General features: G+C 36.0%; 1 protein-coding gene across 1 annotated transcript in view; it reads right to left on the reverse strand.

Moving 5' to 3' along the window:
- Positions 1 to 27,282, reverse strand: part of LOC306860611 (kelch domain-containing protein 8B-like) — a gene marked incomplete at its 5' end in the record, with an annotated part of 108,563 nt that overhangs the window by 29,523 nt on the left and 51,758 nt on the right. The window contains 2 exons of the mRNA XM_079402392.1: positions 6,089 to 6,313; positions 14,891 to 15,055. Of these exons, the coding sequence (XP_079258518.1) occupies positions 6,089 to 6,313; positions 14,891 to 15,055 (390 nt within the window). The remainder of the gene's footprint in view (positions 1 to 6,088; positions 6,314 to 14,890; positions 15,056 to 27,282) is intronic.

Raw genomic sequence — 27,282 nt, forward strand, 5'->3', positions numbered from 1 at the left:
CTCACTTGTAAAAGAGGTTTTAACCTCAATGTGACTTTCCTAGTTAAATAAAGGTTATATATATTAAGGGAATTTGGACTTTGTTTTCCTTCCTATATATATTTTTGTGAAACAGGAAGCCATGGCTGGATAATTCATGTTCATAATCACCCTGGAGTGCTCAAAATTGTGAATATGAATGGGAATATACTTCAGAGATATTTTACTCAGAAGAATTTCTAGGGGTGCCAATAATAAATGCTTTTAATGTACACTTTGAGAAGGCAGGTCATTTATTTGATCAGCAGTTTCCATCAATTTCAAGGGATGCTTCAACATATTTTTTGCCACCTAGTACATTTTCTATTTCTGATTTATCATTTGATTTTGAAGCCCTACAAGTTCAAGATGTTGCCAATAGGGGTGCCAATAATTGTGTCCGTGTATTTGAGAAAAACTTTTATTTCATAATGATATTTCCCCCCATTTTAAATTCTTATTATCCAATGAAAGTTTAGATTTTTGTGAATTTTTTAAATAAAAGATCAAAAGGATTAACAATGCAGATTAATTTTCACAGCCTTCTTTGATCACAATTACCAAGGGTGCCAATATTTTTGGCCATGACTGTATTTACCTGTGCCCTTCAGCAGAAATATACAGAAATTGAAATTATCAAACACTAAATTCTAAATTAAATATAGATGAATCCTTAAAGCTATAAAAGTTATTGATTTCCTCTTTTTTTCTTTTGTTCTTTGATGAACAGACATACCAGCAGCTGGTTATTAGGTCGTTTTGGCTGCTATTTCTTTAAGAGCTGTTTCCGTTTTTCCGTATTCCTCATCCTTTCCTATCAAAATGCATGCTACAGATGCGAAAACGCAGAAAATCGAACCTGATCCGAATATGACGGACGAAAGTTTCAGAGGCAGTGTGTAAACGTGATTGACAGTCGTATTTATTTTGAATGTGACTCATACAAAATATATTACATGCATGGACAGTTTTAAGGCAGCTTTAATCACCTTTTTGGTAACTTCATGACTTAACTGACCACGACATTGCATGCACGTAGTTTATTTTGCGTTGATATGAAATGATAAAGGCTACAGCGCGCACCGGTGCCTTTGTGCGTGCATTTGAATATCACACGCTGCAGGCACAGGACCGTTTCTGCGCACTTTTGACTCGTGCCTGCCACTGAAGTGAAGTGGAGCGCGCATCTGAAACATCTGCCGTTTGATCTGATCGTAAAGATGTTCTGCGACTGAATAAATGCTCTACTTGTAAAGAGAAAAAGCGAAAGAAACAGCAGTTGTGAGTGGGGTGGCAAACCCTATCTCCGCCCGTGCGTTAATTGCATTAAATATTTTTAACGCGTTAAACTGAAAAAAATAATCGCCTGCATTAACGCGATAATTTTGACAGCACTAATATATGTATATATATATATATATATATATATATACATATACATACACATATATATATATATATATATACACATATATATACACACACACACACACACACATATATATATATATATATATATATATTAGGGATGGCGTATTCGTACCGAACTCTCACGGTACAGGCATCTCGGTTCAGTGCATGAGGCCTTACAACAAATACAGGCAATTCACCCAAAATCCAGAAGGGGCGCCCGCAGCAATGCAATGCTGTTTTATAACCGCCAGCAGAAGTACAGCGAATGCCATGAGTTGCATGCTTGAAAACAAAGCCCACTAAACCGTGGCCATGTGCTCATTCTGAACGTGTCTCTCACATAGACTGACAAAGGAGTATACTTTAAAGGCTTGTGCACTCATCTGTTTGCGAAATGGAGCTTTGTGCTCGTGTATCCTACCTCTCTCATTCGGCACAAATCCAAATATTCCATAATATTTCCATATTTACGATGTACCGTATCTGAATGCTAAACTATTATTTATGTAAATTATAGGCTTTGTTCTTCAGTCGCGTTCCAACGGTGACACAGAGGCGGGCGTGCTGATGTTTGTATTTTATTTCGATAAAGTACCAACTTTAGCAATGCTGGAACTGATGTGTGTGTGTTATAACGTTACCAGCAGAATCAACTTTAAACACTTATCGTCTTAATGCATCACTGTATAAAGGTCTGCTTTTATTTGTGTACACTCTCAATGAAAACAAAACCATTTGAGTTTCCTTTCTATGAACAAATTAAGCTTGTCTCAAAAATGAACTGAAACTCAGCAAATATATGTTACTCTGTTCAAAATAAATGAAAAGAAACCGAGCATAGTAGATTTGTTTAGTAGTAGACCCCTAATATATATATATATATATATATATATATATATATATATATATATATATATGTGTGTGTGTGTGTGTGTGTGTATAAACTAAATATTAAGTCTTTTTCACTTTAATCTGTTAATCTGTTCCAATACTTTTGGTAACAAGAAAAATGGGTGGGTTCAAACAAAAGGTGCTATCTTCTAAGTTGTGTATCAGATCCAGATGAAAATACCTGTAAATAAAATCTGAAATGTTAATCTCTCATCTCATATTCATATTTTGATATCAAACCCAAATGTTTTCAGTCTACAGCAAAAATAAAGGAATTGGCCTTACTGCTCCAATACTTTTGGAGGGCACTGTATATACACACACACACACACACATATATGGGTATGTATCTATCTATCTATCTATCTATCTATCTATCTATAGATGGTTCGATACGATTTCGGTACAATAGAAAAAAAAAAAGAAATCTACTATGCTCAGTTTCTCTTCATTTATTTTGAACAGACAGTAGTGCAAATGACCATTTTTCCACCTAGATGTGAAAATACTAAATATTATTACATGTTAACTTATATATAAAAAAATCTGTTTTGTTTTCATTGTGAGTGTACACAAATAAAAGCAGACCTTTATACAGTGATTATTAAAAAGACAATAAGTGTTTAAAGTTGATTCTGCTGGTATAAGGAAGCAGTTGAAGTGATCGTGCCGGAGCACGCGCACACACACGCACAACAAACTAAAAAAATCAGTTCCAGCATTGCTAACTTGACAGCGCAGTTGGTACTTTATCAAAATAAAATACAGTGAGCCAAACATCAGCGCACCCGCCTCTGTGTCACCGTTGGAAGGCGACTGAAGTACAAAGCCTATAATTTACATAATAAATAATATTTTAGCATTCAGATACGTTACATCGCAAATACGGAAATATTATGCAATATTTGGATTTGTGACGAATGAGAAAGGTAGGATACACGAGCACAAAGCCCCATTTGGCAAACTCCTTTGTCAGTCTATGTGAGAGACGCATTTAGAATCAGCACATGGTCACTGTCTAGTGGGCATTGTTTTCAAGCGTGAAAACTTTTGAACAGAATGAAGATGAGAACATTTTTCTTGTTTTCCCTAAATATCATATTTTTTCATTTAGTACTGCCCTTCAGAAGCTAAAGAAGATACTTACATGTTTTCCAGAAGACAAATTAAGTTAAATTTACCTTGATCTTCAAATTCAAAAAGCAAATTCAAAGTGAGCGTTTGAACATTCTGTAATAGTTGCATATGAGTCCCTAAGTTGTCCTCAGTGTGGAAAGATGAATCTCAAAATCATACAGTCAGTGTTGGAAAGGGTATAAAATACACAAAAATGCTGGAAAACCAAAGAATTTGTGGGGCCTGAAGGATTTTTCTGAAGAACAGCAGGCAGTTTAACTGTTCAGGACGAACAAGAGACTCATGAATAACTATCACTAAACAAAAAAACACAGCTTTGGATCATTCAGGTAACAACACAGTATTAAGAATCAAGTGTATGTAAACTTTTGAACAGGGTTTTTATAAATTCAACTATTATTTTTACTTGTGGACTATATGTAAACATCTTTTATGTGAAATATCTTATTCAGGTCAGTACTAAATAAACAATAACATGCATTTTGTATGATCCCTCTTATTTTGGTAAAATAATTAGCAGATTCAGAATTTTCAGAATTTTGCAGATTCTGAAAGGTGTATGTAAAGTTTTGACTTCAACTGTATATACATACACATATACATTATACACACACACACACACACACATATATATATATATATATATATAGCGGGTAAAATAAGTATTGAACACGTCACTGTTACGTGTAGTGCAGTACAGGGAGCGCACGACGAGGAGCAGGAACAGTGAAACAGTCTTTTTAATATATATAATCCAGGAACAGAGACAGGGAGATAACAGCACATACACACAAACTTCAAATAATAACCGACAAACTAACATTCTCACGCAGGAACTTATAAAGGGGCAGATAACGAGGACCGACAGGTGAACACAATGACTAATTACACAACACGGGGAAAACTAGGTCACAAGGGAAGACACAGACATGTTACAGTCACCATTTTTCTCAGTAAATATATTTCTAAAGGTGCTGTTGACCAGGTGCTGTTTTTACCAGATGTCAGTAACAACCCAAGTAATTCATAAATACAAAGAAACCAAAACAAATAAGTTCAGTAATTAGTTATGTGGAATGAAAGGGAAAAAGTATTGGACACATGAAGAAAGGGAGGTGCAAAAAGGCATGAAAAGCCAAGACACCAGCTGAAATCTATCAGTAATTAGAAAGCAATCCTGCCCCTTGTCAGTGGAAATTAATATTAGTTGGTTCAGTCCCAACTGATGGCCTATAAAAAGGTGTCTCATGACCAACGTGTCACACAAGAAACATGTCATGATGGGTAAAAGCAAAGAGCTTTCTCAAGACCTTCTCAAACTTATTGTTGCAAAACATACTGATGGCATTGGTTACAGAAGGATTTCTATACTTCTGAATGTTCCAATGAGCACTGTTGGGGCCATAATCAGGAAGTGGAAAGAACATCATTTCACCATAAGCCGGCCACGACCAGGTGCTCCTCGCAAGATTACTGACAGAGGAATGAAAAGAATTATCAGAAGAGTTGTCCAAGAGCCAAGGATCGCTTGTGGAGAGCTTCACAAAGACCTGGAATTAGCATGTATAATTGTTTCAAAGAAAACAAGAAGTAATGCACTCAACCGCCTTGGTCTGTATGCACGCAGTCACCATGCAAGACGCTATTGCTGAAGAAAAAGCATGTTGAAGCTCATTTAAAGTTTGCTGCACAACATTTAGACAAGCCTGTGAAATACTGGGAGAATATAGTCTGGTCAGATGAAACAAAAGTTGTACTCTTTTGATGCCATAATACACACCATGTTTGGAGGTCAAATGGCACTGAACATCACCCCAAAACATCATGGTGTAGCACTGGCAAAATTCATATAATTGAAGGAAGGATGAAAGGAAAAAGAGACATTCTTGATAAAAATCTGCTGCTATCTACCAGGATGATGAAGATGAAATGAGGGTGGGCATTTCAGCGAGACAATGATCCCAAACACACAGCCAAGGAAACTCTCAATTGGTTTCAGAGAAAGAAAGTAAAGCTGCTAGAATGGCCCAGCCATTCACCTGACTTGAATCCAATAGAAAACCTATGGAAAGAAGATTCAAGATTTGAAGACTCTGAGGAACAATGGGCCAAAATCACACCTGACCAATGCATACGACTAGTTTCTCCATACAGGAGGTGTCTTGAAGCTGTCATAACCAATAAAGGCTTTTGTACGAAGTAGCAAATAAATTTCAGTAAGCGTGTTCAATACTTTTTCCCTAGGTCATTCTATTTTATTACACAGAACTTATTTGTATTGTTTTCTTTGTATGTATGGATTATTTGGGTTGTTACCGACATCTGGTGAAAATTTCGTTTCAACAGCACCTTTAGAAATATATTTACTGAGAAAAATGGTGACGTGTTCAATACTTATTTTACCCGCTGTATATATCAGACTACAAACTTTTGAAAGGTAGTGTAGTGTAATGACCAACCCTGGCAAAGCTTTTTCTTAAAAACAATCTTTTTACTGTACCACTCGGTTATATTTAGTACTCCAACAATGTACAATGAAAAATGTCTTTGAGCTGAAATACTAATGGTCACATTTCTTTTGTGTATCGTTTTGTCAATAAAGATTCAGCAAAAGAGATGAAGTGCTCACCCTGCTCACAATCAAATTCCTCTACAGTGGAGACGAAGTGAGGTCTGGAGTAAAAGTTGTGGGGTCCAGGCTGCTGAAGACCCCCCAGGCTGAAAAACGCCCTGTCGCTGGCAGCACATGAGGAGAACGCTCTGCGGCTGGGGATGCACGGGTACCGCGTCCAGCTCTTCATCTCAAGGTCGAAGGCCTCTAATGCGGTCACTGGCAGCTTGCCCTGACGCCCACCTGTCGGAGGGGAAATAAGAAGAGGGTTGGAGGATTAAGATGAAGTATACATATGTGTGTGTGTGTGGTATCTCTCTGAAAGGACTCAGTCAGTGTGTCACGTCTGTCCCTGCTGGGAGTCAGTGTGTGTGCGATTACCACATGTCACGGCTCACTGACAACGCTTTGGTCTCCTCAGACAAGCTGACAGCCTATTCCATTATTGGATCTCTGACATACACACACACACACACACACACACACACACACAAATATGCCTCTAACAGCACACCTACTGCCATACACAGGCTTGAATGTACAAACTCATTTACATTTATTAATTTAGTAGATGCTTACAAATGAGATGAAGGTTTGAATATGCATGACGCTTCTGACTACAATGCAAATGATTCATCTTATGGAGACAGTAACACATACACAAACACAAGTAATGATGATATAGAAATATATATATATATATATATATATATTTAAAGTTTTATATAAAAAAGGTTATTGGAGTACATTTTACAAAATAAAGAAATAAAAAAAATAATAATATTTTACTTATAATACTTTAGGTCATGTTCGAGCATGTGGTGTTTTTTATATTGTTTTTATATGCAGAATATGTCTGAGGAGCTTATTATTATTGAGACTGCATAACTGCAGAAAGATGACACAATAAGCACTTCTCATTGGTAACACAACGAATCTGTTAGTTGAGCTTCTGTGAGTGTGTAGCTACAGTAATATCCATTAGTCACAGCAGACAGCATATTTAATGTGATAAGAATGAAAATGAGGCTGTGATGGATGGAAGTTCATGCCATGCTGTTGTGTATCTGGGGAGAAATCATTCAGCTGATGAAACAATCTGGAAATATAGTCACAGTGGACAAAACAATCAGGAAATTTTCAATAAAAAATGGCATTTTGTAGGATCTTAACATATGATGCAATGGATGCACTGTCCTTTCCACTTCATTTGATAATAATAATAACAGTTTATTTGACATTGTTATTTAAGCCAAATGAAACATAACGTCTACCCTGACTAAGGTCTAAAACCAGTGGTTCTCAACTGTTTGGGCCCTAAAGAGATTTCGCCATATACCATATAATCATGCAATAAAAGGGATAATTCGGTAGCACTTTATTTTACAGTACGTGTACTTCCCTGGTACATACATGCTAAATATCTTGTACCTACAGGCAAATGAGTGGTAACACAAGGTATTTACCCTCATGTATGTACATGGTAACAAATAAGAAACACGGCTGTACTTAACAGTCACACATGCATGTTAATTAGTTTGTACATACAGACAAGTGTGGGTAAGAACGGTCACTTACAGGTAGTGCCCGTACATGGTAACTAATTAGATACTTTACTGTACTTACTAATGTATAAACATGGTAAATATGTAGTACTTATGGACAAGTGGGTGCAAACAGGCACATCCTTACAGTATCCATATATGGTAACTAATAAGACACATTACTGTACATACTAATGGTATATACATGGTAAATGTGTAGCACCTACAGAAAAATGTGCTATTATGTGGTAACAAACAAGACACATACTGTACTTGGTATACACGTGGTGGTCCCACTTTATATTAGGTGGCCTTAACTACTATGCACTTACATTTAAATTAATCATTTGATACAATGCACTTATAGTGTACATACATGTTTTTACATTGTACTTATATATTTTTTAAAATACCTATATGTAGTTACATCTGTAATTAATTTCTGTAATTGCATTTTTAATTACTCTGTTGATCCATCCCTTGCATCTTAACCGACCCTTAAACCTACCCATACCACCAAACCTGTGCTTAACCTTACCCATATCCCACCTCAATAGCAGTAAAAGTGTTTTGCAGTATAATAAGTACATTGTACTTATTTTCTGATGCAAGTACATAGTAGTTAAGACCACCTAATATAGTGTGTGACCCACGTGGTAAATATGTAGCACTTACAAACAGGTGTGTGTTAATGTTAAGTTGCTCTCCACAACAGTGCTTACAAAGTTTGATGAATTGGTAATTCCTGTGTAATTTTTATGTAAAATGGTGCATTTTATTTTACAGTCCTATTTCCATATACTTACTATTCAAGTACTGGTGTATGTACCTATTAGTTAATGCACAGAATAAGTTATGCGGTACTCAAGTTGGGGGTATAAACATGGACCAAGGTACTTATTGAGTAGTTGATGGTAGATGGTACATAGAAAGTATATGGAAATAGGACTGTAAAATAAAGTGCACCATTTCACATAAACATTACACGGGAATTACCAATTCTTCAAACTTTGTAAGCACTGTTGTGGAGAGCAATTCAACATTAACACACACTTTTTTGGGAGGAGAACTTGTCTCTTATGTTTTTGTTGTGGTCACATGTCCAATTGACCGTTCGCAAAGACCCGTCTCTTTATTGTGTCATGACAGATCACCTCAGTTAAAGGGGCACATGAACCAATCATCTTTTGATATTTACTTAAAGCATGAAATAAACATGAATAAACATCAGAAGGTATTTTGTTACAACTGCAGAAAGACATCAATACACACCATTTAAAGTCCACCGAAGTTAATCTACTCTTCTGTCTAGTTTGTTTGTCAGACAAAAATGGTTGACTCTGCGTTATGATTGGTCAGATCACCTGTCAATCAAACGCCTTGCAAAGGGTCAATTGTAGATGCCAATTTGGAGCTAACATGTCCTCATCCTTGAAAACCATGAACAAAACTATACAAGGTAAAAATTGTCAATACTGCCAAACAGATCTCAACGTTGATTTCAGTGACTTTAAAAACATTTAAATTACTTTTGCACAATAAACAGTTGTGGGTTGCCACTGTGCTGTATATCCATTGTTTATTCTGGGTGCTGAAACAAAATCAGTTGAGATTGACTGATCTATACAACAAATAATACAGCACAAGAGCATAAACCTATCTGGAAAACAATGTAAAGTTTACAACTCTAGGGTGTGTATGACTGCTTTAGTATGTGAGAGCTCAGAAAGAATCAAACACAGTCACGTTTCCAGGTACGCCTTCATTTTTTCCTCTTATTCTTTCCCTCTTGCACGTTCTGTTTCCTTCACTATGCATTCACAAAGCGTCTGATCTCCTCCAAGCTTTGGCATTACCGAGAGCCCTCTGGGACAGAACAGAGAGCCAGGGAAAACACACACACAAGAGAAAACAAAGGAAGGAGAGAAAGAACCTGTCTGAGGAACAATGCAGAAGAGCGATGAGGTGCAGAAAGCAGGCCAAAAAATGGAAATCCAGTCAAGACAGTGTGAGAGAACCAGACAGAGGAAGATTCTTGAGGACGGGGAGGTGTGTCTCTATAAGACGCGAGGATACAGCAGTCCATTTAAGAGGACTTGTTCTCTTGACCTTTGCTGGACACCTCTAATTAACTTCTTTCAAGTCTTTCAGCCTTTTGACTTCAATCATTAAAGCCTCCATGGTCAAAATTGTGAGAAATTAGCTGAGGGGAACAGGGCAAATACACGAGTGGATTCAACAGAGACGTGTATGGGTGAGATATTGAGCTGAGTGAAGTGCGGCTGGTACAGGGCCAAACCCATCCAAAGACAGATTTGAAGACAGATGGCCACTGCAGCCAGCATCAAGCACACATGACAAACTAACACACACATCAATGCAAAATAACACACGCTGACTGTCAGTAAATCTGAATTTAAAAACAAAGAAACAATGAGAACTTGAATATGTTACAGCAGGGGTCTTCTGCTATTTTCATGTCAAGCCCCTCTAGGTGGATAGAGAGATGGAGCAGGAAACCTGTTACATAATGCATAAAACCGAGAGACAAATTTCATGCCTGGCCTATAACAACATATATACTATAGTGATGCCTTTATATACATGCAAAAATAATAATGACTGATGTAAAGAGTCATATGTGTGCACATTACATTTGAATTCTACTTAATACATGCTAAAGAAGTCTGAATTCATGAGGTTAATTTTAAGTTTTTAATGAAGTTTACTTAATAATATTGTATATATTTTTTTAGAATATTATGAGCTCCAGAAGACCCATATGTTGCAGTAAAGAACTTTAGTTTTTTATACGCAATTAATTTTACAACCCAATCTCACAGCAATTCGTACATATTTGACAAGGTGGCTAATTCCTACGAATTCACACAATTTGTGAAAAATCGTACATATTTTACGAGGTGGCATATTCGCAGGAATTCGTATGAAGGACCAGACCTAACCCCACCCCTACACTTAACCATCACAGAAATCGTTCAAAATAGGTCATAAATATTTGTACGAATTAAGGTCACTGCACACTGAGTCCGAAATTTTCGCACGTTAAAAAATAAATACGACCTCACGTTGTGTCAGTCACGTTTGCAGACTGCCCCCGAAACTTTCGTCCATCAAAAAAAATTCGGATCAGGTTCGATTTTGTGTTTTTGCATCCGTAGCATGCATTTTGATAGGAAGGCATGGGGAATACGAAAAAACTGAGAAAAGCATGCAAAAATTTCGGACTCAGTGTGCAATGACCTTTAGCCACCTCATAAAATGCGTAAGAATTGACCGTGAGATAGTGTTGGAATTCCCCCCATTTGTTTGAGTGAATCTACTATTTCAATGATCAATGATCATTCTAATATGCTGATATGGTGCTCAAGAAACATTTCTTATTAATATTTTTGTGGAAACCATGAAACTTTTTTCCAAAGGTTTCTTCACTGAATAGAAAGTTCAAAATAACAGCGATTAAACATTATTCTTGTAATATTATAAATTCTTTACTGTCAATTTTGTTCAATTAATGTGGCCTTGAAAGTATTAATAAAAGACAGTAGTGTACTTCTTTATCCAAACAACACAAGACCTGTTGGGAAACATTATATTTGCGATTCCACTTTGTAGCAATGCAGAAAATTCTAATGATAAAAAAATTCACTCAGCTTCAGGAAAACAACACCAGAGGAAAACACCTTCAAGCAGCCTTAAACTTTCTCTCTGAGAATGTTTTTTATTTCACATTCGAATGGGGTCACGTCGCTCTCCTGCCCGCACCAGAGGTAACAATATTAGCGAACACAGTAGGCATCTTATTTTGGGGAGATAGCGTGGTGCATCTGGGTGACGTGTGATCGAGTGTGTGCGCTCATGATAGACCTCGCGGGGTGCATCCCAAAGTAAATCAAAACTAAATGAGCATTCTGTGATACAGGCTCATTTTTCATTCTTGGCCTTAATGTGATTTTACTGCCGCTCTATTTGTGGTCCAGCAGCCTGACAAATGACAGAACTAAGTTTCTTAACTTTACTGCTGTCACCAGACAAAAGATTTTCAATGCAAAACTTTTTTAAGTGTCAAACTGCATCTAAAGAATGACAAGCAACACAAAGGCGAGTAGCCCTTTGAGCACAAGTGAGGGAGAGATAGTGAAAAAGAGAGATAGAAAGAAAGAATGATGATGAAGATCGCAAGGAGGGATATAAGCAAAAGCAAGGGTTGCATACAGAGAGACTCTGAATGAATTATTCCCTGTGATGTCAAATCAAAGAGTATAAATCTAACCATCAAGACAAAACTGTGTCACAGCGGAGGAGAAGAATCATGAGTCCACCGGGAAAATCTGTATTACTCCCCATTCCACTTATTTCACACATCACATCTCAATTTCTAATATTTTCATATATTGTTAAGGTTTTGAGGGGTTAATTTTATCAAACAGTGCAGAAAGAAGAAACTAAATGAGAGTTTAGAGTTAGCTGAAAAAACATAAATAGTTTAAATGAACAAACTCTTCACTTTAGTTTTTACTGTTTGCTTATGAAAAGTCCCCAAAACCATTAAAGGAAGATGAAGTTATTTATCTTTTTTTTTTTTTTTTATCCCAGAGGCAAATTATTGGTCTTAATCTCCTTAATCTACGTTTAAGCAATTTTAAACAGCATATCAGAACATCTCTACAGAATTCACTGCATTTCTGTTCACATTCAGTCTGAGCTGTAAAATGAAACCAAACAAGACTAGATAATAAGTTGAAACACAGAAGTTGTATACTTGCTGTGAGGGACTGTAAGTCCAGGTGTGTAGCAGTAATGAGGGTACATCTGCTTCACCTGGCTGATCAATCATACGTTGGCATGGGAAAGTGATGTTGCCCATCACTCTTGCCATGTTCAGCCTACACCTTATACAAAAAATCTTCTGGCCTCTTTAGAGTGTGTGTGTGCGAGTGTAAGGAGGCAGAGCTTTAATGACTTCTCAAAGATTGAGAGGGCAGCTGATCTTTGTGTCTGACCTGAACAGAATGTCTCACAATGCAGAGAGGTTAGAAAGAGGACAAATCTGGCAAAACAAGACCCCATACTGGCAACACCACATGCTCATCAAACCCATGGGCACAAACACACTCTGATCAACTACCAAACTCACACATACAGTTTAACCATTCCAAATGCTCATCAAACTCAGGCATTTACATGTACACATTTGGCAGAGGCTTTTATGCAAAGCAACTTAAACTGTTTTGTATCAGTTGATGCATTCTCACACGCATGCGCAGACACACACACACACACCTAGCTATTTAAATATGAAATGTTCTTAAATGATTATTAACCCTAATCTTAAAAGAAATCTTTTAGTAACACGATTTTTAGTTTCTGAATCTATTGATTATAGAAATAACAATAAACAATAAAACTGCAATTTATACATACAAATATTTGAATATACTTCTATATAAAATTCATTTTGAGATTTTTGGGGGAGCTAAAAAATGATGCCAAATCAAAGTTATGTGGCATGACTGTCATGCTGAAAACAAATCATGACTGTGTGTCAAGTTCAGTAAGTCTCTTAAACTATCCAACAGCTTTACGTTTTCATGAAAATTTGTAAAATGTAAAACCCCAACATTTTTTGTAATATTTATGAATAAATAATTCATGTTTTTTGTAATTTAAATACATTTTACCTTGAAAATAATTGTAAAATATTGATTAAAATGTGTACATTCACGTAGACTTTTCTTGAAAACGGTATACAAGTTTTTTTTCTTTTCTTTTTTGTAAAAACACTTATTTGTCATTGACCTACTTATACAGGCTTTCTCATATTTAGCTCTAACTTTGAAGGACAATGTTTTGTCCCAATACTTTATGTTTACTCTCTCTCTCTCGCTCTCTCTCTCTCGCTCTCTCTCACACACACACACACACACACACACACACACACACACTAACACACAGAGTAGCAAATAGCCACATATGGTCAGTGTCTCTTTCACTCAGCCCAAAACAGGCAGTAACTTGCAGCCAAGGGCTGTGTCTCTTTTAAAGGACATACTTTATCATGGGACAGAGTGTATCATGGGAACCTGCGGTGCAGATTTCCATTTAATACTCCTTTGTGATTTCCAACACTGTGGTAAGAACTGAACAGCTCTGCTGTAAAGCGACAGATCCCTACAGCATATTGCAGTGCAGATTTCACTTTCCCCCACTGAGAAATGACTCCACTCCACGGTTCTTATCAGCCCTGGCACGGCATGAACAATTACCAGGTGTTGTTACCACATCTGCTGCTCCAGGAGAATATTGTGACACAGTCTGACACGAAAAATAAGTTACATTATAATTATTGGCTAGTCTAGTACACCGTCTGCTAAGCACCTCTGGAGAGAAGACCCACATTTCCATTCCTTTAAAACAATAAATGTTGATGATATGCATAGACATACTCTACAGTTCCAAAGTTTGGGCACAGTAAGATTTTTTTAAAGAAAATAATACTTTTATTCGACAAAGACACATTAAAATAATCAAAAGTGACAGTAAAAACATTTATAATATTACAAAAGAGTTATCAAATTCAAATAAATGAAGTTCTTTTGAACTTTCCATTCATAAAAGAATATAATGTGTCCATAATGTGTTGATCAAAGGTAAGTGTGTGCATGATTATTGAAGGAAAAAAGAAATCACCCATTCATGTCTAAATGTATCCAATTATTCAGATTATTTGCTCTAATTTACACATTTTGTCAATCTACACTCTTAAAAATAAAGGTGCTTCACGATGCCATAGAAGAAACTTTTTTGTCTAAATGGTTCCATAAAGAACCTTTAATATCTGAAGAACCTTTCTGTTTCACAAAAGGTTCTTTGTGGTGAAAGAAGGTTCTTCTGATTATAAAAAAGGTAAGAAAGAGATGTTTCTTTAAAGAACCTTTGACTGAATGGTTCTTTGTGGAGCCAAAAAAGGTTCTCCTATGGCATCGCTGTGAAGCACCTTTTAAGCAACTTTATTTTTAAGAGTGTAACCACCATCATGTCATTAGAAGACTATATCATTTTTTGCTATTGATGAAAATGCTAAAGTTCAAGTTAAACGGATGTCAAGATTAAACTTTTTTTAGTCTTACCGTTAGACTCTCCTGCCTGTCTGCCCTTTTTATTATTTGGTCATCTCTTAATATTCCCAGGGAACCAAGAGTGTGTCTCTGACCACAAACAAATTATTCAGATTTATGAGACAATTTTGAGGGCTTACCCAGAACATAGATCTTGTTACCGTGCAGGAAGGAGAAGGCTCCATAACGTGGGGTAGGCATGGAGGTGAGGGGCAGCCACTGGTCTTTTGTCGGCTCATAAAGCCTCACTGAGGCCTGAGGGGTCGTGTCGGCTCCCATCCCACCCAACGCATACACCTTGCCATCTAAGAGGGACAGAGAAAAAAAGAAGAGAGTCTGAAATTAGTTTAAACTCGGTTTCCAAGTCTCCCGCATCCCTTATTAAACAAATTAATAACAAACAAATCAGGAAATGGCAGAGCAGTGGCAGTGAGTCACTAGTCTGAATTAGGAATGTTCTCTCCGTGCCAGAGTAGAGAATCTCTAGAAACATGCACTTTTTTTTTCTGAGCTCCAGCTATTTTAAGGTTTACTTAAATTCCACCTCTAAAACACTCCACATTTGTTTTCTTCCCCGACAGGGACTGAACATTAAATATGAATGTGTTCCCATAACTGACCCAAACTTTTGAGCTCGTTTAGGCTCGTTTAGGCTGGTTAGTGCGACTTTGCTGCTGGTCAAGTTGGTGGACATGTTTAATCATGCTGTTTACTTTGCTAGCTGAGCAAAGGTTGAGCAAAGAACTCCTGCTGGTTAAGCTAGTTAAGATGCCAGATGTAGACAACAGCATCCAAAACACAACATATGCTGAGCTATATCTACATTTTACAAACTTTGCACAAAAACCTAACCTCATCTCATCTACAAGCCTAATTTACATTTTAGAAGAGAGGATGTTGGCACTCAAAAGTGAATAGCAGAGACTTCATTTAATACTCTTCCTCTAATGTGAGCGCTTTCTGTATTGTTTGCATCTAAAGCCCAGAACTCTGTAGCTATTTTTGCAAACCCCATTCTGGCTGCTGTGTGAAGTAGTTTGCATACTAATGTTCACATAATGAGAATTGTGTGTTAACTGAGGTTGTGATGACATTGTGATGGTTTCTGAATGCTAGTGCTTTCAACATGAGCACAAAATGGGTGTAAAATGATTCATTTGTGTTTAGAGAAAAAAATGCAACTTGTGATTATATTTTTGAGAATTAGTCTTTGTTTTTAAAAGGGAAACTGATGGTTCATAAGTTTTTTCAGTTTCATAAGTGCTTCGTCCCAACACAGTTCCAAAATAGTAAAATAATAATAATACATATACAAATAAAATGTATTAAAATAGAAACAGAATCATTATTATTAAAAGAAAATTTGAGAAATTACATTATTATTTAATATACAGTGCCCTCCAAAAGTATTGGAGCAGTAAGGCCAATTCATTTATTTTTGCTGTAGACTGAAAACATTTGGGTTTGACATCAAAAGATGAATATGAAATAAATGAATTGGCCTTACTGTCCCAATACTTTTGGAGGGCACTGTACATAATATAATTTTCTCAAATAATAATAATGGTTTTAATGTGAAAACAACTGAAAGAAACTGTAACTAATCCAATGTATAGAATATTTGTGTCTATAATTAAACAGATTTTAGCTCAGTTTAGGCTTAACTCTAATCCAAGAATGACCTTCATAAAGTTTTCAAGGGAAAATGCAGCACAGCGGTGAAATTAGAATATGAATGTGCAGAGAAATGCAGCATCAGCAAAGAGAACAGCCCTTCTGCAGCACAGCCAATGGCTAATGGAAAAAGAGACAGAGAGAGAGAGCGTTATATGTACAGTTGTGGAGGAGGAAAGCATCCTGATATTGATGCTAGCCATAATTTCACTAAACTGTCAATGAGACAAACAGCATGTGAGAAAGAACATGGGAATACTGACTGATGCGCACATACGGTTTATTACGGCACTGAAACACCAGAATCAAGACATCAGGATCATCCCTGGAGGAAACAGCATTAATGGTCACCATATGGTGCATTTAAGACGAGGGAATGTATGTTAGTTAAATACCGTCTCTGTATTATGTCTGTATAATTGTTTCCTAGCATGACTGCAGCAGCAGCTGACTCAGATATCTGCAGTACTCTGGGACAACAACCTGGCTGTGACTATAGTTAACTGCAGAACAAATGAGACAGATAGAGAGAGATACCGGGGAGTAAACTGGGTGGCAGCAGAGAGCAGATGCAGTACTGGTCATGCCTACCAAAATAAAAAAATAATAATAAAAAAAAAACTATAACTACTGTAATAGCAATTTACAATAGTATATGTTCCTTGCAAAAACAGTTTACGTAGTCATAATATAGCAGTGATTTCTGAATGGATATTAATGAAGTGGTGTCCACATGATGTAGTTACACCATTTACCAGCAGGGGGTAACTAGACCATGCTAACTAGCCATAACTTGACCTTTTAAAGAAGCTCTTATTTAAGTGTTTGGAAATCATAACTATGACATGGTGTGCGTTAAAGTCATTTCTGACACAATCTTTAATTATTACGCTCTTTTTCTCTACCTAATAATGATTCTACTGTATGAAAAATGAAGAGCAATGTGCATTAGGTGTGTAATTGGTTGTCACAGAAAATGATGGGGAAAGCAGCTTGGTCATACAGCCTTGTCTCCTCATAAACAGGCTAAATGAATAGAATTTTCTAACGAATGTCATCACTATTCTTCATCAACACTACAGAAAATGCAAACAAATTAATTTGACCGTCACAGTTATAACTCAGGATTAATACTAATTTGTGTCCACCGCAATTCTTTACTCAGTATTGTTACTGTTAACTAAAACTTTTCAAAATAGTTTTCGCAATTGAATTGAAGCTGAATTAAATTATTACATGAAAAACTTAACGAGAATAAGAAATATTGCTTTGGCAACTATCTGAAATGAGATTAAGTTGAGGTACTAAAAGTACTTTAAATAATAAATTTAAAAAGGTAAATGAAAGCTATATAGAATTATTAAAAACAATGACAGAAAAACTATTAAAAATGACAAAAGAACATCAAATAACTAAAGCTGACAGAAAATAAAAAACAGCCTAGTAAAATACAATTAAATTAAAATATAAAACTAAAAGCTCTGATTATGATGTCCATGTGTGCTCATATGTATATGATTATTTTGACATGATTTGAATGCAGCTTATTTATGTTTTTGAGCTCCTACAGAGTATTATGGTAAATGCAGTTTCCCATGTATTCTCAGACCTCATAAACTGCCTAAAGAATTTTCTTTATTAGAAAGGATTTGTTCAGCAATTAGATAGTGTAAAATACATAGTTTCAATGTTTTACTCAAAGACTGCCGCAGTGATGATCAGTGGTGGGATGCAATTCCAGCACTCTGAAGCACACTTTCCTTCTCTATTTCTTTCCCATGGCTTGCTATCTGTGAAAATGATTTTTAGTGAAGATTTTATTTCTCCTTTTTGGAGCTTGACAGCCACAAGTCACTATCAATTGTCTTTGCAAGAGCAGCAAAACAATTCCTGAAAAATGTGTTCCACCAAAAATATAACAGCATACGGGTCTGGAACAACATGAGGGCGAGTAAACAATGAGAGAATTTTAATTTCTGGGGAGAATGGTCAATTTAAAATTCTCAGTGAGTGTGAAAGGAGAAAGTGTTTTAGCGTTGAGAAATTACACACCTATTACATCACCTTTAATGCTCCAGAAAGAGGGGAGACAGTGAGAGAGCAACAGTGAAAGCAAGAGGTCTTTCAAGGCTTGTGTGTAAATGACAGCAAAAAAATAGTACTCAAAGATCATGACCACCATCTTCACTTTCATCCTCTTCACTGAATTCACTCTGATGACCACAAATTATTTCTCCAGTTTGATTTGATATGGCCTGACGTGTTCAAGACTGTGTAAAGCATGAAAAAGACTGAGAGAAAGAGCAGGACAGAAATATCTGAACAGTGCAGAAGGATCTATTGGCTTTAGAAACTAACGTACTGAAGTTTTTCTTCAAAGGGACATTTCAAGGCTATTTTCTACAAAGATTTGCCATATATTAAGAAATTCCACAGACATTAAAAACACTTTGTTCTATCCACCCACAATAAAATGATAAAACAACAAAAGCTCTTCCATGTAAAGAGGTTTTGTCATAAACATCCATTGCAGTGATAAGCAACGACCAACAGAACATTTTATTGAAGGCTTGTCTGGTATTTCATGCTAGTTCCGCCTATTGTAAAATCTCATTGGCCCAAAATCTCACTTTAATTACTGTCATTAGACATCAAATATCTTCCATTTGCCTTTATATCAGAGAGCTTGCAGTTTCAGTTTAGAGTGAAAAGATCAATTGCTTGTCGCTAGAAACATCTCATCATGTCTGGTTAGGACACGGTGTCAGTTGTCAGACAGCAGATGGAATCCAAACATCTGTGTTCACCCATTAATGAATGTCAACCGCTAGCTAGACAACCTGTCTCAGAGAAAAAGACATCACCATGACACACATGTTTTGCAATATACATATTCCTTGCTAGTCAGAAAAAAATGCAACTTTTTGTATTTGAACTACTTTTCAACTTCTCTCAAATATATATATTTAATCCAAATTAAGCAAGTCTTTGGAAACAGTTCTGTCCTTTTTAATAGCTCCTCTTTTCCCTGAGGACTGAGGACAGCAACAGCGCTTTGGTTTCCATGCATCTGACATCTTTATAATATCTTGTTCATGCTGAAAAAAAAAAATCAGAATGCTATAGCTGTATACTGTTTTTGTCTTGTACAGAAACTATTTGACATGTTTTATAATGTAGATAAATGAATAATACATTATTAAACGACTGCAATTGTTGTGTATACTTATAGAGCTTGAATACAATTGATTTATCATACAGTGTGACATGCAAAATACTGTCTTAGCATAAGATTTAATGTCACGCTGTGTTTCACGCTGTTAGGTCAATCCGAGGCCAAACTGAACTCAGCCAGCTTCGCTGTAACAGTCACTCATTCTACAATACACTCTTAAAATAAAGGGTGTTTTTGCAGTGATGCCATTGAAGAACCACTTTGTCATCCAGTAAGTACTTTTCAGCAAAAAAAGTTCTTATAAGAACCATCTTTTCTTATTGTAAAGAACATTTGAATAATCTAAAGAACCTTTTTTTGGAACCTTTGTAGAAATGTCTACTCTTAAAAATCATTAACCTTTAACATCCATGGAACTTTTCCAGTCCGCAAAAGGTTCCTGATAATGGAAAAGGTTTCTTTAGATCATTAAAATTTTCGGTAGCACTTTATTTTACAGTACGTGTACGTCCCTGGTACATACATGGTAAATATCTTGTACCTACAGGCAAATGAGTGGTAACACAAGGTATTTACCTGAAGTGTATGTACATGGTAACAAATAAGAAGCACGGCTGTACTTAACAGTCACACATGCATGTTAATTAGTTTGTACATACAGACAAGTGTGGGTAAGAACGGTCACTTACAGGTAGTGCCCGTACATGGTAACTAATTAGATACTTTACTGTACTTACTAATGTATATACATGGTAAATATGTAGTACTTACGGACAAGTGGGTGCAAACAGGCATATCCTTACAGTATCTGTATATGGTAACTAATAAGACACATTACTGTACTTACTAATGGTATATACATGGTAAATGTGTAGCACCTACAGAAAAATCTGCTATTATGTGGTAAACAAACAAGACACATACTGTACTTGGTATACACGTGGTAAATATGTAGTACTTACAAACAAGTGTGTGTTAATGTTAAATTGCTCTCCACAACAGTGCTTACAAAGTTTGAAGTATTGATAATGTGGTAATGTTTATGTAAAATGGTGCACTTTATTTTACAGTCCTATTTCCATATACGTACTATGAACTCTATGAAGTTTAATTTTCGATATAATATTTGACATACAGTGTCATTTATGAGAGTACTGTATTTGTATGTAATAGTACTGAACTTTACATCTATATAGAATACTTTCAATATCATTATGTTGTTCTCACTTAAACACAGATTTAATTGCATTAATTGCAAGCAAAAGTTTAACAGATCTAAACAAAATTAATTTGCATTCAAATACATTTGATTTTAATTAGACTAGGCTACACTGCACAGTAAAAAATGACTGACTTTTAGTTAGGTGAATGAGTCACGACTGAGTCTAACAATAGTCTTTGGTCTAACTACACAATGAATTAGGACAACTTGAACTTGAACAGAAATGAAAAGCCTGAAATAACATGTAACCACGCACAAAGTATCTCTTTTGTTTTATGCCCAAAAATACTACGTCATGTTTCTGTAATCGCTGATCAAACAACAGAGGGGCAGCGCGTTTGGATGATTATAGATGAGACTTTCTGTACTGCAGAGAATGAATCAAGTAAGTACCTCTTGATATAAGCTTTCTTCATTCTTAATTTAGTCTTGCCATTCCTGCCATTCACACCCGGCAGTTCTTGCTATATGGACTCGGGAGGTGAATTAATTGTGTCCTATAATTTATGAATGCATTCTGATATCGGAATGTTATCGCGTGTGTGGACCAAGAAATTTGGCTGCTGAAAATACAATATTGTATTTAACTAAATGATTTAAAATTAAATTTAATGCTACTGAACAAAATTCAAAGATCCAATCTTGTAATATTTAATGTATATAGTCGATATTATAACCACCAGTAATATTCAATATATCAGCCACCTCTAGAAATAATGTTGTTGTTGTGTTTTTTTGCATTTGAAGAGTGAGATGTTCCATTACTGGTTGTGTTTGTAATATGTAATATGTAATATTTTTGTACTTATCTGGAGTTATTAATTTTGCAGGATCAGTACAGATTTGTTTCTGGAGATGTTAGAGGTAAGTCAACTCACCCTGATCCCTATGGATTTCAAATGCTTTGAATCTTTTCCATTTGCAAGTAATTTATTCCCACCTGTGCATTTACAGATCCCCTCTAATAATTTTTTTAATTAAATTTTTAATAGCCTATACTAAATTTCAACTTCATTGCCAGAGATATAATGTATAACATTGAAGTACATTGAAATGACATTTAAGTATATTTTAGTTCACATTAATTGCTTATTGAGAAGTACATATTTACCATATTTCAAAGTACATATAACATATACTAAAGTCCCACTTAAGTGGTTCAAAAATATCACTCAAAAGTTCAACTAATTGCATTTAATGTAATTTTAAACTGTAATATATTTGCAATCAATTACAAATAACGTGCATTTAGGTGGTCGAAACATTACATTTAATTCATGCTTAAGTGTATTGTTAACGGACATTAAAGTATATTTTAGTTAACATTAATTGCTTGTCAGTATATCAATAGTACACTTTAACCATATTTTAAAGACACTAGAAACAATTATGTACAAGTACATACAAAGATGTACTAAAAAGTCCCACTTAAGTGGTTTAAAAAAATAACTTAAAAGTTCAACTTATTGCATTTAATATCACTTTAAAATGTGATACATTTGAAGTTAATTACAAATACAATGTATTTAAGCGTCGAAAGTAACATTTCATTTGCAATTATGTGTGTTCTTTTAAAGTATATTATTTCTACAATAAGTACACTTTATAAAAGTATACTTAAGTGCACTTCTTTTTCCCATGGGGGCTACATATTTACCATGTACATACCATTAGTAAGTACAGTAGTTACTATATATGGATACTGTAAGGACCTGCCTGTTTGCACCCACTTGTCCGTAAGTACTACATATTTACCGTGTACACACATTAGTTAGTACAGTAAAGTATCATAATTAGTTACCATGTACGGGCACTACCTGTAAGTGACCGTTCTTACCCACACTTGTCTGTATGTACAAACTAATTAACATGCATGTGTGACTGTTAAGTACAGCCGTGCTTCTTATTTGTTACCATGTACATACACTTCAGGTAAATACCTTGTGTTACCACTCATTTGCCTGTAGGTACAATATATTTACCATGTATTTACCAGGGACGTACACGTACTGTAAAATAAAGTGCTACCAAATGTTCTTCACACTAAGAAAAAAATAGTTATTTTAGGAACTGGAAGGTTGACTGGAAGGTTCTTTGAAGATCCAAAATGGTTCTTATATGGCATCACCACAAAAACCCTTTTGGATCCTTTGTTTTTAAGAGTGTTCTTTATAGGTTCTTCAAAGGTTCTATGGATGTTAAAGCTTCTTCATGGATTCTTCACTATTGGTGCCAATAGCCAAGTGAGCTGTGTGCCGGAACATAAACAAGTTTGAATCCTGGCTCGAGGACCTTTCCCGATCCCACCCCCTTCTCTCTCTCTCTCCCACTTTGCTTCCTGTTTACTCTACACTTTCCTATCTTAGTAAAGGTAAAATGCCAAAAATACTTCTTAAAAAAAAAAAAGAAGCTTCTTCATGGAATCACAGATGCCAATAAAGAACCTTTATTTTTAAGTGTGTAACCAGTGCATTTATAAATAGACTTCATGTTCTAGTGTTGTTCAAATTTATTTCTACAAGTAATACATGCTTTTATAGTGTAAGAAGAGGGAAACACATTTAATTCAAACAATATAACCATTCTGAAATCTCCTGCATCAGCAGCACCACATGCATGCGTTGTGGTACTCGCATGAACACGGAAGACAAGAAATTGTTGAATAAAGTCAGTATTTTTGTTTCCTTTGTGCACAAAAAGCTTCATAAAATTAAAGTTGAACCACTGATGTCACATGGAGTATTTTAATGACGTCCTTACTACCTTTCTGGGCCTTGAACTCGTCAGTTGCATTGCTGTCTATAGAGGGTCAAAAAGCTCTAGGATTTCATCAAAAATATCTTAATTTGTGTTCCGAAGATGATCAAAGGTCTTACAGGCTTGGAACGACGTGAGGGTGAGTAATTAAAGACAGATTTTTCATTTTTGGGTGAACTATCCCTTTAATGCTGGAAATGTTTGAACATGGACAAAGAAGTCATAGTCTATCTTTATCACACTGGACCCTAAAAAAGCACATCTTGTCAACCACCCAAATAAGACTAAGTTCAATTTTCAGTGGTACGGACAGTACAGCTCATGCTGGCTGTTCCACACATAAATGTCATTAGAGGATTATGGAAATGGTAGTCTGAGAGCACCGTGCTTTGCAATCAAGGGTATATAGTGAGTGAATCACCTTTACCCAAGCCTCCATCTACAAGCTGTTTTCTCCAATCAATCCAAACTTAACCCACCCACCTCGAATCCATCTATTTCTCCCCTCTGCAACCTCGCTGAGTTCGTCACCCCCTGCAGACTGCACTGCCCAATCACACACAGTCACTTCTAATTAGAGCTCTCTGTTCTGTTCTCCAATCGTCGCCTTGGGAGACCCCATAGCAACCAAACACGTACTCTGAGACAATTAGGAAATAGTGGTCTGACAAGAAAAAGCATCTATTGCACACAAAAACACACATGCATGAGCTTGCATCTAACCAGAGCATACAATGGAACAAACAAACCATGTATCAAGTCACAACTTGGGAAATTTGAGAAACAGATGCGCAAATGTGTTCGTCCGCTCCTGTACACATACACACACACACACACACACACACACACACACAGCTGTTTTGAACCCTGCGCATGACAGAGAGAGACCCTTATTAAACAGACCACCTGCTGCTGGCCTTTCTCTATTTTCAAGACTGCAAGCAGGAAATATGGTTTTCATCTCATCACATCTTTTTCTGGCTATATAAACCGACTAAACTTTATTTACCTAAAAATAGAAGCCTTGCCTAAAGAAAGGGGGCATGATTTTTATTCTCGCTGTAGTATTGTTGCTGCCACCGGCGCCATGTCATGCAGACGCTGTGTTTCGTTGTGAAAGCGAAAGCTTCCAAAACAGGACACAACTAGAAATCAGTGTTTAAGTTGTATTTACAACACTGTTCCAGAGCAGTAACGTTACAACGCAAATATTCGAGTGTGTGCAGCACATTTTACGGAGGACTATTTCCTGAACCTGGCAGGAGTGTAGCCTACAATGATGGTTTGCTCAAAGGCTGTTTCTATAAAGTGGGGCAATTCCAACTTTGCAAGGACAGTCTGACGTTTCTGACTCACAGCCTGTAAGTACGTTTCTGCTACTGACGATTCAAACGCGAGTTTTCAGCTGTGTAGAGTAGCTCTTTGTGTTTGTCGTTTCTCCGATCACAAATGCAGAGATGGTAATGTTTAAAAAGACAGTATAATTATTATGTCCCCACTGGATTCAACAAATGCTTCGTTTATAATGGGTTTTATTGTTTTAGTCTCGTCCGCGTTCACAATACAGTAACGCCATCACAATACAGTAAGGGGCGTAACATTTCCGTCACACGCTTGAAGTATTCGGCCAATCACAACGCACTGGATAGCTGGCCAATCGGAGCATGCCTCGCTTCTCAGAACTATGAGTTTTGTAAAAAAAACGATGCGTTTCAGAAAGGCGGAGCATAGAGGAGTAACAATAATGTACAGCATGTGGAAAATGTGTTTTTTGAACTTTAAACCACAAACACATTGCATTACACCAAATACACAAAATATTGTTCTTTTTAGCAACATCATATGACCCCTTTAAATGCACACCTTAATTTCAATATATTATTATATGATATATTAATATAAATAATTTAATCATATATATATATATATATATATATATATATATATATATATATATATATATGTATATAAAATTAAGAAAGGATACATTAAATTGATCAAAAGTAATTTATATTTCAAATAAATTGTGTTCTTTGATATTTATTTTTATCAAAGTATCCTGGAAAAAATCCAGCATGGATCATGGTTTTCAACCCTAATAATAACAATTAGAAATGTTTCTTGAGCAGGAAATCCGAATATTAGAATGATTTCTGAAGGATCATGTGATGTTGAAGACTGGAGTAATGAAAATAAAAATTCAGCTTTGCCATCACAGATTATGGTTATCTATAAAAAAAAAAAAAGATTCAAGAATTTTGATAATATTAGTTTCATTCTGCTTTCTGAAGACTGGTCACATTTCATTCATTATATTTATCATGATTTTTTTATTCTATTGATAGCACTAGTTTTTAACGGAAAAAATATGTAAATTTTGATAAAAACATGTTGTCTTTGTAACACCATGCTTAAAATTAGTTGATTAAACTTTTTATTCATTTAGGAAGTGGGTTCTTCACAAGAGGATCCACACATTTCCTGATCCTTGGCATGAAAAAGTTTAAAAATCCCTGGCTTACAAAACTAATCCAGTCCTAATAGTGTTAAAATGTTATTTAAAAAAAAATCAATCCTGTCTTAATGGCTCTTTAGATAGGAATTTTATCTATCTTGGCCAGAAACTGAAGATCACAGTCAAAAAGCCAAAACTGATCGATCTCCAAAAGCAGCAATGCATATCCGGTGTGATAGCAGAGTTAAATGACTGATATTTACAGAGCGATTCAGGGGCGGTGGGGCAGAAGACGGGTCTTAATAGTCTTTAATAAGTGAGCTGGAAGACTCCAGTCTCCCCAACAGAAGCCCTGTCTGCTGATAACATGGGCACCGTCTCCCATCATGCCATTTAAAGGCCACTTATTTCTGTCCTTCACAAAAGCATACTCGATATTCAAAATCACTAGAGGCTCTCAGAATATGGAACTGATAACAGCAGGATGTATTCTCCACAGAGTCTGGAAGGAGGAGGAGAGAAAATGTCAATAATTCACTGAAGGATGAAATTTTAGGAAGCCTGCACAGCTTTAAAGGGAAAGAGAGCATCCAAACCAGGAAGGAAAGTGTTTGTACTTATAAATAACAGTCTGTTATTCACCTCTACTTGTGCACCTTCTTGCCCCTCCATCAACACAGTACTCTTGAAAGAAAGAGGTGGAAACAGCTTACACACACTGGAAAACATTGTTCCCATAAGGCACCATAGATGGGTGACTCACTGAAAGACAAACAGCCCTTTTTCATATGCAGGGAACAGAAATTACAGGACCTTTTCAATAGCAAATTCTTTGGACAGAGGCCGTCTATATTATCCCATAATATACAAACCATTTCAAAGAAGGAAATGATAAAGGGCTGGTATTTCGAACAGGAACTTCCTCTAGCGTTGATCTGCGGCACACAGGAAATGGAAACGGCTGAATTACTGGGGTGACTGTCCGTGTCTTCTGTTTTTCACAATATATCTCCTAATAGAAGGCAGGTCTGCTGCTGCGAATATCACCTTTAAAGGACACCAGGAGGTCTGAACTTCATCTCACATTTGCTCCACCAACTTATATGTAATATATGTGCTCGCATGTATAATGCTGAAAAGAAAAATTATGGTTTGATAGACCTTAGTTAGAGCAGAAATATTTTATTAAATGTGAACAAAATAAGGCTGTGAGGTACAATTTGTTCAATATATTTCCAATGTTTTGTTG

This window comes from Barbus barbus (assembly GCF_936440315.1).
Source record: "Barbus barbus genome assembly, chromosome: 41".
NCBI lineage: Eukaryota > Metazoa > Chordata > Actinopteri > Cypriniformes > Cyprinidae > Barbus > Barbus barbus.